The sequence below is a fragment of the Nestor notabilis genome, unplaced genomic scaffold (genome assembly GCF_000696875.1).
Source record: "Nestor notabilis isolate BGI_N333 unplaced genomic scaffold, ASM69687v1 scaffold5492, whole genome shotgun sequence".
Lineage (NCBI taxonomy): Eukaryota > Metazoa > Chordata > Aves > Psittaciformes > Psittacidae > Nestor > Nestor notabilis.
This window is the reverse complement of record NW_009917781.1, coordinates 31,842-45,516: the sequence shown is the minus strand read 5'-3', so window position 1 is coordinate 45,516 and position 13,675 is coordinate 31,842. Positions and strand designations below refer to the sequence as shown.

Here is a 13,675-nt window from a genome sequence, read left to right as displayed (position 1 = left end):
CTTAGTTGCTGGCTGGGCTTAAACCACAACACCCAGCAAAAAGATAAAGAAAAGGCAGCGGTTTTTCCATATACTGTATAATTTCTATAGGGTCTTTTCCGCAAATCTTAAAAATCTTTTCTACCTGGCTTTTGAGTTTCATGTGGCTTAAAATCAGATACAGAGAAACTATCAACTGCTGTTTCTGTAAGTACAGACAAATCCCTAATACGTTCTGTCTTTAGGACCATTATTCTCTCTGATAAGAGAATAGTACCTTTAGAACTGAATGGGTTAAAGCAAGTGTTTGCATCACTTGTAGAGCTCCATGAGGGAAAAGCATGCATATCAGTTTTGCTACATTTTACTCACAATTTCTGTGTTGTCTTCATCATATCAGGATTAGTTCTTCTTGAATTAGGAATAAAAAATGAAGGTGGATTTTGACAGATCATAAATATTGTTTATGATCAGGCAGCTTCATTAATTCCATAATTAATGGGACGCAGAAGGCAGTTCAGGTAATTTACACTAGCCTACCAGGTGACACAGTAAGAGAGAGAAAATCACCCATCTATTTTATAAAACCTACCTCTTTTGTCTTACAGTGGCATCATGAGACCAGGACTGAATGCAATTTTGGGACCCACTGGTAGTGGTAAAACGTCGTAAGTTCCCTCTTTGCCCTACTCAGAAATTACACCAAGGAGAAAATGACTCTAGACATATTTAGCAGTAACAGACAATACTTTGAGGGAAAGATTTTGTTTTCATTTAGGTCTGTGCAAATCTCTCTGGTTTCTGAAAAATACCTCAATTCAAAAAAGACAATCACCTTACATGACACAGATGTAATTCAGTTTTAGTCCACGCTTTCTTAATATACAATCCTTACATATCACTCTCGGTTATGCTATACCACAAATGCACTATGAAGTTGCACAGATCTCCTTTCCTTAGGAAACCAGGACAAGAGAAACTCAGCCCTTGAAAGTGGCTGGGGATTTTTCTAAATAGCAAAAAACACCCCATGGGATATTTTTATATAGCTTTTTGTTTCATGAACTGGGTTTGTGGTTCAGAGAGCTTACTTCGTGCATACTCATCCGACAAAGAAACCGACTTTCCTCCTAGTCTGCTCGACATTTTGGCGGCAAGGAAGGATCCCCATGGGCTTTCTGGTGACATTTTGATCAATGGAGCTCCTCAGCCTGCCAACTTTAAATGTACCTCTGGATACGTAGTACAGGTAAGTATTTCTTAGCACTCTACGGATTTTACTGTCCTCTTCTGACTGCAGTTGTAAGAAGTTGCTGCTGTGTTCCAAGTACATTGCCTTGAACCAAGAATCGAGGCTGGTGCAGTAGCAACTCTTTACACATCCACCCTCGCTGGAAAAGATACTTCACTTTGTATTTGAGTCTCTTTCTTTAATTCTGTAAGTCAACAAGAGTAGATGCTTTGGATCCCTTCTTGTTCTCCATTTGGGGAACAGCCATAGGCTAAAAATATGCATGGGGTATTTTCTAAGTATTGTGCTTTCTGGTAATATACAGCTTGTACCTCTGCATGCCCAGGGACAATGCCACTAAGTCCCATTCTGAGAACAACTTTGTTGTGCCAGGGTGGGCTGGGAAGAAAGACATGTAAAGGACAAAAGGAGGGAAATTGTATCTGTCTCTTAATTTCTTCCCATCCCTGCTACCTGTACTTAGCAGCATGCTTGCAGTTTATCAAGACCTGAAGACATGCATCTGTGAAAGCCCCTTAGAAAAGTACAGTCAGCATGTTAAAGAAAGGCAGTCTATCAAAGCACACATAACTCTCTGAACTTTCTACATCTGACAGATCTCTTTTGCAAGAGACAAGCAGCTAATACTGAAAAAAACCTACTCTCCTTCCTCCTTTGCTGAAACAAGCTTGGAAAACCTTCACCCTACCCCCTGTGGACCCAACCTCTCTTTTCCTTAGGTCCCTTTAGCCCTTCAATATCTCACTCAACACCTCCAAAAATCTGAGTAAGGTAAGAAGAGGTGAGGGATAGTTTTGAATACGTTGCTATTTATGCATTTTGGTATCATGCATGATGGAGGATGTTCCTGTACTGCGTTGTTTTATGAATATAGGCAAATACAATCACATGCATGAAATCAACTCTCTGCCGTGACACAGACATTGAAGATGCACCTTACTGCATGTCCTGGCAGTTGCTACTACCCCTTACCTTGCAGGGACAACATAAAGCACAGGTAGATGCAGTATTCAGAGGAACAAAATAGCAATTGCTTAGTGACCACCAAGTAGCTACTTTTTGTTTTGTTTTGTTTTTTACATGAAGGATGATGTGGTGATGGGAACCCTGACTGTAAGAGAAAATTTGAAGTTCTCAGCAGCACTCCGTTTGCCAAAGTCAGTGAAGGAACATGAAAAAAATGAACGAGTGAATCAGATCATCAAGGAACTGGGCTTGAGTAAAGTGGCAGATTCCAAGGTAAGGTGTGTAAATATGGTGCTTAAATCATGAACAAATCATAGAATCACAGAATGGTTTGGGTTGGACAGACCTTAAAGCTCACCTAATTCCAACCCCCTGCCATGGGCAGAGACACCTTCCACTAGACCAGGTTGGTCAAAACCCCATTCAACCTGGTCTTGAATATTGCCAGGGATGGGGCAGCCACAGCGTCTCTGGGCAACCTGTGCCAGTGTCTCACCAACCTCACAGTAAAGAACTTCTTCCCACTATCTAATCTAAATCTCCCCTCTTTCAGTTTAGAGCCATTTCCCCTTGTCCTATCACTACCTGCCCTTGTAAAAGGTCACTCTCCAGCTTCCTTGTAGGCCTTCTTTAGATATTGGAAGGTTGCTCTAAGGTTTCCCTAGATATTAAATGATTTCTTTAATTAACCAAATCACTCATCTTGACAGATAAAAAAGAGTAAAATTAAACAGACTATTTCAGTAATACAATAACATTTCTGTATGGCAATCTGTATAGACACTGCTGTAATACTGACTGACATATGCTGTTACACTGAGGGGGAGGGAAAGGTAGTCTGTTGCTGGAGAAAAAAGAGAACACCTCAAGTAATACTGATGTTAGAACTGGCCTGTGTGAAGTAACATCTACATCTGCACTGAGAGTAGGGTCAAAATTTCTTACAACTCTTCCCAAAAGCTGCCATATCAGTCACATACTGTTCACTCAAGTATTTGTTGTCAGGCCAAAAAAGACAAGTTTCTTGTTTTGTGGCAGGTTGGCACGCAGTTCACTCGTGGGGTGTCTGGAGGAGAGCGCAAAAGGACCAGTATTGGGATGGAGCTCATCATAGATCCTGACATCTTGTTTTTGGATGAGCCAACTACAGGACTTGATGCCAGCACTGCTAATGCTGTTCTACTGCTACTGAAAAGGTGATGGCCTTGGAAACATTTTCCTGTTTTCACCACTCACTCTGCTATGTTTCAGTTGTATTTGATTTAAATCACAGTTAGAATAGGCAAACAGGGAAATCAGACATGTAATTGTTTACCAGCGAGCCAAGGCTGCAAAAGGGTTAGGAAAAAGGATGTATGAATTCTCTCACTCCAAAGCAGCTGCTCACAGCAGTGCACAAAACAACTTGCACAAAGCATGTGCATGCCAGGACTAAAATTCGTTCGTGATAGCTGTCACAGGCAGCTTCCTTTTTATTTTCATGTCTGCCTGGGCCAGAAAAGTGATTAAAATACCTGTTGTCTGGTAAAGTGATCAATTTTAATATGGACAGTAGTTAGAACACAGCTGGCTGGTTTGCCATAAGCAAAATCTCAGGTCTATCTTTGGCAAAACAAGCACAACACGTTTTTCGTTTGCAAATTTTACATAGTTTTGCATTTACTACAAGCAAAGAAGACTCAGATGCCTTTCTTCAGAGCTTTCTGCTTGCATCAAAATCTTCCCAGGACCTTAGCCTCCAACAGCATTCCCAATGAGAGGGAGCTTTCTCACACAGGCTCTACAAATACGTCCCAAATATTTTCTTTTCCTTTCCTTCCCCCCCCTCCCCAGTCCGCCAAGTTAATCAAATTTAACTGTGGCTTAACTGAACTTGCAAATTCTCTTATCTAAAGGCTGAATCAACTTACAAAGCTAACATCTCCTGTTGTTCTTCACATTCAGGATGGCAAAACAAGGAAAAACAGTAATCTTCTCCATCCACCAGCCTCGGTACTCCATATTCCGACTGTTTGACAACCTGACGCTGCTGGCCGCAGGGAGAGTGCTGTACCACGGACCCACTCAGCATGCCATGGAGTACTTCCAGTCTGTTGGTGAGCACAACTCACAGCAGGGCAAACTGCAGCAGCATCTTTAGTTTGCACTAACTTGAATGAAATGCTAACAGTACTTGATCAGAATTGAACATAGTGTGTATTAGCAAGCCCAGGATTTTAACAGGCTAAGTATATCTCCTGTTGTTTCACCTCTGGATCCATATGTGGGTTTGGATGATCGGGCTGACTCTAATCAACTGTTCCTGAGCTTATCTTAATCAGACAAAGCACAGGCTAGAGCTGAGAAGGGCACTTTGCCAGCTGTCATCTTACTTTCACTGGCAGAGCTGTCCGGCAGTGCCATTCATCTCTTGGGTTAGCACAGATGTTTTGAAGCCTGCAGTGCTTGTAGTGCAGGCTGCTCAATGGGCACAGTGGTGTGGCTGTGAACTGTCCATCTGTGCTTGCAGCCCAGAAAGCCAGCATATGCTGGGCTGCATTAACAGGAGGTGATCAGCAGGTTGAGGGAGGTGATCCTGCCCCTCTACTCTGCTCTGGTGAGACCCCACCTGCAGTACTGCATCCAGCTCTGGGGCCCCCAGCATAAGAGGGTTGTGGACCTGCTGGAGTGACTCCAGAGGAGGGCCACAAAGATGCTCCAAGGGGTGGGGCACCTCTCCTGTGAAAACAGGTTGAGAGAGTTGCGCTTCTTGAGCGTGTAGAATAGAAGGCTCAGGGGAGACTTTACAGCAGCCTTCCAGTTCCTGAAGGAGACCTACAAGAATGCTGGACTTTTTGTAAGAGTAAGTAGTGATAGGACAAGGCATAATGGGTTTAAACTGAAAGAGGGTATATTTAGATTAGGTATCGGGAAGAAATTCTTCACTATGAGGGTGGTGAGACACTGGAACGGGTTGCCCAAGGAAGCTGTGGCTGCCCCATCCCTGGCAGTGTTCAAGGCAAGGTTGGATGGGGCTTTGGGCAACCTGGTCTAGTGGAAGATTGGGTTCCAATCCGTGGCACGGCGTTGGAATTAGATGAGCTTTAAGGTCTTTCCAAACCAAACCATTCTATGATACTATGATAGCCATGCACAGCATTCTGCCAGTCACACAACCACTGCTTAAAGCTTCTAATGCTGTCACCACAGGCTACGAGTGTGAGCCATACAACAACCCTGCTGACTTTTTCCTGGACATCATTAATGGAGACTCCACTGCAGTGGCAATGAGCAAAACTAGTGAAACTGACACAGGTATGAAACACAGAGCTGAATGAAACTGTCATAACGTGTGTTTTGCCAGAAGGCGTCTGGCGCAACACAAATAAATCACTTGCAGGTGTCAACCAGTAACCATGTTGTACAAGCTTGTTGTACAAGGTTGTTTGTATGCATGAGACTATCACATACTGATGATCCATGGTGCTTTGTAGGAAAAAAAACCCCACAGTACTCCTAAATCCCTTTTGTTTATACATGAAAAGTAATTAACATCCCCAAAATAAGTACCAAATTCACACACTACTATATAAAATATTCCTGCCTACGTGAGAATAGTTTGCCTGTCATAAATAGGTATTTAGTAGTTTATCATTGTTATCCATTTCTTCACAAACTGACCTGTATACTTTTGTGTCGCACTCAAATGACAAGATGTTAAAGGTGAAAGAATATCTTTCTGTGTTGAAGGTATAACACGTGGGAAAATAAACTATTTTGTTACCTCTCAACACAGAGAAAGATCTTCTTTCATCTTTGAGGCAAAAGAACTGACGTCCTGCAGAAGGAGAGACAATAAACCAGGGCAGTTTTTCCAGTTAAGGAAATGGAATTTGATAATTTGATGTGGTTATGACTTGCAATTTTTACCTAATGGAATAGTTTATCTGTTATGAAATTACTGTTTTCCTTCCTCTGAGTAGGGTGGGAAGGGAAGGTAGAGATAGGGGACCAGTGTTCTCGTGATGCTTCGCTGAAGTTGTGGTAAGGCAGAAATGATCCCCAAACTAACAAAGCAAATCTCACCTATGGCCAGTAGCATGCTTTTTCATCCTGTCTGTTGCTACTCATTAACAGCACACTCCTTTCACATGAATTGAAAGGGAAATGAAATAATGAATACCCTCTGTGCCCAAACAGAGTTTCACTATAACTTTACCAAAGAAGCAACATTTTACAAAAATGCTGACTGTGTTCAGGGTCTGACTAATATTATAGCTGGCAACACGTGTTGTGTTTGTCATTGGAAAAACACACACTGGACTACAGCTGAGAAAAAAAGGAGTCCAGCTGAAATTTCATGGAGATTTGACAGACTCAAAGGTTTGTCTTAAGTAAACACATGAGGGATTACCTGGATTTAAAAGCCTGGGAGGCCTAGGATTATCTCATCAGATCTTCAAAACAGATCACTTACAGAAACCCAAGGCGGGGAGGGAAATAACTTCTTGATGAAAAGTCAGACTGTTGCCAGTTTGAAGCTTCACTGGGAGGCAAGGGTTTACCTAGAATAGTCTGCTGTGAAGCTGCTGCCTGTGGGATAGATTGCACAGACAAACACAGAGGTTTGGTCTTACTTATAGCGACTCTTCTGAACTGCATGCTATGAGACTGAGTGCAATGAATCGCTGCAACTAAATGTACATATTAATTCTTCTGCTTTGTTAGTAACTCTCCACCCCAACATAACTCTCCTGTCTTAGCTCCTAAACAATCTTCCCATCCCTTACTGAAACAGTTGTATTTCTTTTTAATTTTTTTCAGCAGAGAGCACTAAAGAACACACTGAATATGATAAAACCTTGGCTGAGAAGTTAGCAGAAGAATACTTCAACTCTGCCTATTACCAAGAAACACAAGCTGTATTAGAGAGTATTTCTTTGGGAAATAAAAAGAAAACAAAAGCAGTTTTCCAGCAAATCACATATGCCAATTCCTTCCTTCATCAGCTGAAATGGGTGTCCAAGCGCACATTTAAAAACCTGGTAGGAAACCCTCAAGCTTCCATAGCTCAGGTAACACTATTTGTATATACCGTTTTGTGATATACATTGCATTTATTCCACTCCTGTGTTAGATAAGTCATTGGGACTTTTTTGCTTCTTGATACTTTAACTGCAGTAAGATCTGAAAGAAGAGTTTTCAAGGTCTAGAAATCTGATTCACTAGATGTCCTGACTGCTTCCAAATGAGCAGCATGAGGGTCTGTTCAGTAACTAAGTTTGAACTACTGAAAGACTTTGGGAGGCAAGATCTTGTCCAGCAGGGTATTCTGCTGCTCCCAGCCAGGAATGGATTATGTCCCAAGCAGTTTCACACGTTTACTCAAGAACATTCTTCAGACTCGATTCTAATTGTCCAGGCCTGGCACTGCGGGGTTTGGCCTCAGATTTTCTTCCCTGCCAGGGAAAGTTAACAGACTACACTTGGATACTTAACAGAACTTCAGCTCGGAATATGAGTGTCATTTGGTCATTTCACTGTTCCTAATGGCAGTGATGTCTTTTGGAGAAGATGTGATGAAGACGTCAATAGGGTCTAACACCTGCCAGAGAAGATGAGCATGCTCTACATGAATGGCCCTGTTAGTGCTGCTTTTTCAGAAGAATCAGCACCAAAAATGTTGATTTCTTCAAAGCTGCACATTGCCTTCAAAAATAATGCCTGGCTGCAGAATGACTAATCCTCAGGAATCCCCTAAGTCATGGGCCAAACTTTGCAGTCCCAGCACCATCAAAATTCCTACTGCAATTCTCAGCAATTCTAGAAGACCCAATAGAAAAATTGATCCCAAGACAGGGGTATAAATTATCTTCATCATGGTTTATACAATGATTGAACAAATTCTCAGTGTGGAGAGGAAACGACTCCAGAATGCCCGAGGTTAAAAGGTTTTGAGTATGTGTGTGTGCCTGTATGTTGATGCTATGGAGATCCTTAATAATTGCATTGTAAAATCTTGACCTTGTGACAAGAATTAGATTCTCAAGGATCTCCTAATTCCCCAGGGTTAATGATCCTGATTTGTTTCTCACAATCTCTTCTATCTCCCCTCCCTCATTAGAGATGGATTTTACAAGCATTCTTTTTACATGGTTCATTAAGCCTTCTTTCATTAATCTGCTCCAAATTGGTCTTGATATGATCCCTGTTTTCCACTGCAATTGGCTTAGGAGCCAAATAATCTCTGACATTTGTTCCTTTCGGCAGGATCTTAGCCATAGCGTACCATGGATCAAGGGGTTTATGGTGTTAGGTTTCATGCATTGCTCATGCTTAAAAATGACAGAACTGCCTGATACCATCAGTTTTGCTGAGATTTTTGTCATTTGCATTTAGTATTATGAAAGTGTGATGTACATTTCAGACATCCTTGAGGAAGCTGGTGTCTTTGCTATTTAAATGGTGTGACAGACTGCAAATACCAGTACACCTATAGCCTGATCATAGTATCTTGCTCATGTTAAAAACAATCCCATGAAGAAGATGTGTGATAGAGCCCAGTGATTACACACTGTGGAGCATGAAAATAAACTGTCATCCCCAGCCCAGCAGTCAGGAAAGACTGCTTTTGGTTATTGGTTGCCAAGATCATAGTAGCATTGAGATGACTCCAGAAACGCCTGCAGAAATACTGCACTGAAGAGCCAGGGTCAACCCTTGAGCTGAAGCAACCCTTGTCACTGACAGCAGATGGGGAGTCCTAAGGAGGACGAATGATGGAGAGGATAAGCAGGGAGAGAGGAGTGCTGTTGGAATACATCAGCAATTAACTTACTTAATCATGACATCCAAGAATGGCTGAAACAGTGGGGGAGGAAAGAGGCATGGCTGAGGTTCCCCAGATGTCATGAGGGGTTCCTCAGGGGAAAGGTGCTATTCCCTATTTCTAACCTGTCCCACCAAGCCCCTGCTATCATCCTCCTCGCATGGCTGGTGCTAGCTACACTTGCCCACTATGTATTTAAAAAAAAGCCCTTCTGTAGCTTTGAAAGCAATGAGAATAATACTCGTCTTCTTTTCTATTTTACATTTAGCTGTGTGTTACAGCTTTCCTTGGACTGGTTATCGGTGCTATTTTCTTTGGACTTAAAGAGGACTCTACTGGACTACAGAACAGGTTAGTCAGTTTAGGTAACGGATATCCAAATATTTGATAAAGCTCCCTCATCCCTGTGATTGGTAGGATAGCAAACAGCTTGGAGGATGAGAAGGAACCCGTGAGCTCTTTATGAACTATATCTACCTCTTTAAAGCAAATGCTTCCCTTCACATCAGTAGGTAAGGCTAAGCCTACATTAGTGACTTCAAAGTGAGGATGTTCTTCTGCCTTAGGAAGGTCCCTGTAGAACTGAGAGAGGGATGCATTTCTGCCCTGCCATGCTGTAACCTGGACAAGCAGTCCAAATGAAGTGAGTAACACTACTTCTATAGGATGACATTTTTCAGTGCAAGTCAGATTGCTGAAAACACCAAATAGCAAACATCATATTAAAAAGGCTTAATTCAGCATGGCAGCATTTTAACTTCTTTTCTGCAAAGATTTTGCCAAGATAAAAAGATAGATTAAAGATTAAAATGTAGAGACTTGGGTACGTAGCCTGGGTAACTAGTTGCTCTTGCAACTACTTCTGTATACACGCTTGAGTTTATCAGCAACAAGTCAGAAGGTCCATCTTTATTCAGTTATTCTGTCTGTGTATCATTTTGACAGCTGTATGTACATGACCTGAAGAATGGATTTGCAACTAAAGAAAGTTTTGGGTTCTTAGTCTTGGAACACTCCATAGCATTTACTTTAAAATTGCCCAGTTTTAAATTGGATACGAAAGCTTTACATTTTAGTGGAAAAGGTGAAAACAACTTCTCACATTGCTTATTCAGTTCCTCACAGTTTGCATCAGACAAATGCCTCACAGACTGAGAATTTTTAATGTGCCTTTTCCCATGAAATTCTATGTAGGAAGCCACATACTGCCAAGCTCCAGGCACTACGGCTGGATTTACACACACTGCAGCAGAAGCACTACATTTACATCACATCTTTAATAACAGCTTGCTCATTTGCTTTTTCTAGAGTGGGTGCAATGTTCTTTCTGACAACCAACCAGTGTTTCAGCAGCATCTCAGCTATTGAACTCTTTGTTGTGGAAAAAAAGATATTTATGTAAGTAAAACACACAAAAAGGTTATCAGGGACTATTGCTAGAGAGCTTGTTTGTTTGCTCTGCTGTAGCCAATTGTCACGTAAGTACACCTTGTGCAGAGTTTTCAAAAAGTACTTTGTTTTTAGAGCACATTGCATATGTACTCTTTTAGCCTGCTAGTGAGTTGTCTGCAAATCCCCCACATGGTACCTATGATTGCAAACAGCTCAGAGTTTAAAATTATTAACATATGTGGGGAAAAAAATCCCTGAATACTCAATGTAGGTATTGATTAGTAAGTTTGTGACTTGCTAGTGAGGGCAGTAAATATTATCTAACTGGATTCTTTAAAGTAATGCAGATTACACTGTATAGAAAAGGAAAATTATTTAAGCTGTACCCTCTCTCTCTGTTTTGATGACAAGATACATATGTTTACTAAAAATTGTGTACTCAAGTATCCATATTCATTTGCATATGAAGAGGGAACCATGACTATAGTATGTGGCTTACTGGTCATTTGCATTACAGCCTAACCATAAAAGAATTAGTTGTTTTTTCCAGTTTGAGTTAGAATTCATTTGTCTTCAGATGAAAATCTTACAAGTTTTTAGTGATTAAATTTGTAATATGCTGTATATATGTTCCAGACATGAATATATCAGTGGATACTACAGAATATCTGCATATTTCATCTCAAAGCTAATGGCTGATTTAATACCCATGAGGACTATACCAAGCATCATCTTCTCCTGTATAATTTACTTCATGTTAGGCAAGTATGGTCTCCTGCAGACAATAAATCAACAAGGCATTAACATTTTATATATGTGTATGTATACATATATTTATTTATATAGGCAAAAGTACTCCATCAGCATGGCAGTGGTTACTGTGCTTGCTTTTATTATAATACACTGTTTACAGAAAAGACACACTTTCAAAGGTTTAAGTTTCCATGTCTGATTCTGTGATATGTCTCATCTCCACTGTCCTTAGAGGGAAATGTGCCATTACTACATAGGTTTGATTTATTCCTTTTTGTTTATGGCCACCTTAGCTTCCAGTGACTTTTACAAGATACTTTTTCCAGCTCTCTGCTGGAAACAAGTGAAATGCTATACAACTGCTACTCCTGGAAGTGCTCTAGAAATTCCTTCTCTGATAGACAACTTGAAGCCACAGGAAATGGTTCACCTTGGACTGTGTGGAGTACAGTACTGTAATTTCTACCCATTTTGCTATCTCCAGTGCTACTGTGGTTAAAGGCATACTACTTTCATCCTGTCCTCCATTGATAGGGCATGTATATACAGGTTCTCACAAGCCCCACTGCAGTCTTGGGTCTTGGTGCTGTTAGATGATATGTATTCTGTAGACAGGATGCACTACCTAAGTCAGAAGAGTATTCAGGTTATGGTAGAGCTTTTGGCAGGATTATACTGAAACCCTTCTTGTTCTGATCTTTAAGGTTTGAAACCAACAGTAGAAGCTTTCTTTACAATGTTTTTTACCCTTATGATGGTGTCCTACACAGCCACTTCTATGGCACTAGCCATTGCAGCAGGAGAGAGCGTGGACGCTGTAGCAAACCTGCTCATGACGATCACATTTGTTTTTATGACTGTGAGTAGCATTATTCAGTTTTCTAGACTGAATCCTGAAATCCTAGAAGATGTCCCACAAGAACAGAGTTCAGCTGAATTCTGCAAAAAGACAGTGGGGTCAAGTATGTCAAATATCTTTCTGATATTTCTCAGACTGTGGGGTGAACTATTCTGATTTGTCCTTTTAATTAATAGGAACCGTGGGGACTGGGCATGAGGGAGAGTGAGAGTGGCTCCTCTGCCCTCTTCTTTGTAGCTCTGGCAGTCAGCGTACTGCCTGGAAAGCAGAAAAGCAGCCTAGAGCTACATTTTGCTCACTCTCCTTTAGCTTTGCCAAAGGCAAATTTGGCTGTCTGAGGACATGAACTTCCTCTTTCTCAGGGAGTTGCTCTCCTCAGGTGCAGAGCCAACCATTGGTCATGTTAGAAACAGACAACACACAAACACTTACAGTTAGAAAACAGGCACCATAAACAATGAGGCAATGCTGAACCAACAGCTGAAACCAACATTTCCTCAGACTCAGGGCACACAAGCAAAACCAAGTACACAACCTCAGCAGCTCCTCACACCTGAGTAACAGCAGACAGTTCAAGTGAACCCATGTGGGGCCACAGATGGGAAGCATCTGGGTTTGATGTCCATGTGAAAGCATTCCCTGTTACTCATTTTGGGAGAAGGGCTACATGAGGTTATGGCCAAAAGCTGGGTAAGAGAAATGATTCGTACCCTCTCCCCTGTTCATCCACTGAAAGAGCTTTATCCTCTAGAAGTACCTTCCCACTTGTTTTTGATCTGAAGAAGCAGAGTCAAGAGCTAGAAAAGAACACATGGTAACAGTATGTAATTTGGAATTTATTTTGTTGTTGTTGTAGTAGCTTTTTTGTTATACTTGTATCTAGATTTTCTCTGGGTTGCTGGTCAACCTCAGAAGCATCCTGCCCTGGCTCGCCTGGCTCAAATACTTTAGCATCCCTCGGTATGGAATGACAGTAAGTAAGTTCTGTAGTTTCCTGTGCACAGATTTGGAAAAGAATTGCTAGAAGGGAATGTCTTTATTCATGGTAAAGAAAACTCCAAACTTTACAGGCTAATGAGCAAAAGATAATTTAATTAAATACAGCGACCTCAGAACACAGGGCAGTGTCTTGAAACAAGAAAGGCTTCTCATCAGACAGCACCCAGTGCTGTTTAGAAGAGCCCATTTCTGTTAACACCAAACAGCCATTTTGGAAACACTTCACATGAGAGGAACTAAAAAAGTACATCCTCTAGAATGCAGCTGGACAAAAACAATACAGAGTGAAGAACAATATTATCCCTTTTTTCCATCAATCAAACAAAACCTCATCAACTGAAACTTTCCTCTTAATGTTTGGTGATTTAAGGCAGGGTATGTTTTGCAGAGAGATCTGGGCTCTAATATGCCTATGCAGAAACAGTCTAGCTTGAGCTTGAGGTTGGGCGGAGAAGACATTCAGAGCAGCCCTGCAGAGAAGGACTTTGGGGTGTTGGTTGATGAGAAGCTTGACATGAGCAGGCTTCAGTGTGCACTTGCAGCCCAGAAACCAACCATATCGTGGGCTGCATCAAAAGAAGTGCTACCAGCAGGTCAAAGGAGGTGATCCTGCCCCTCTGCTCTGCTCTCGTGAGACCTCACTTGGAGTACTGTGTACAGTTCTGGT

At 41.5% G+C, this 13,675-nt stretch overlaps 1 protein-coding gene across 1 annotated transcript in view; it reads left to right on the top strand.

Moving 5' to 3' along the window:
* Nucleotides 1-587: 587 nt before the first annotated feature.
* The window catches only part of ABCG2 (ATP-binding cassette, sub-family G (WHITE), member 2 (Junior blood group)), a gene marked incomplete at its 5' end in the record, with an annotated part of 14,551 nt that continues 1,463 nt past the window's right edge, over nucleotides 588-13,675 (top strand). The window contains 12 exons of the mRNA XM_010009397.1: nucleotides 588-647; nucleotides 1,114-1,228; nucleotides 2,318-2,470; nucleotides 3,236-3,393; nucleotides 4,142-4,293; nucleotides 5,387-5,491; nucleotides 7,004-7,251; nucleotides 9,274-9,356; nucleotides 10,314-10,403; nucleotides 11,034-11,158; nucleotides 11,855-12,009; nucleotides 12,893-12,982. Of these exons, the coding sequence (XP_010007699.1) occupies nucleotides 588-647; nucleotides 1,114-1,228; nucleotides 2,318-2,470; nucleotides 3,236-3,393; nucleotides 4,142-4,293; nucleotides 5,387-5,491; nucleotides 7,004-7,251; nucleotides 9,274-9,356; nucleotides 10,314-10,403; nucleotides 11,034-11,158; nucleotides 11,855-12,009; nucleotides 12,893-12,982 (1,534 nt within the window). The remainder of the gene's footprint in view (nucleotides 648-1,113; nucleotides 1,229-2,317; nucleotides 2,471-3,235; nucleotides 3,394-4,141; nucleotides 4,294-5,386; nucleotides 5,492-7,003; nucleotides 7,252-9,273; nucleotides 9,357-10,313; nucleotides 10,404-11,033; nucleotides 11,159-11,854; nucleotides 12,010-12,892; nucleotides 12,983-13,675) is intronic.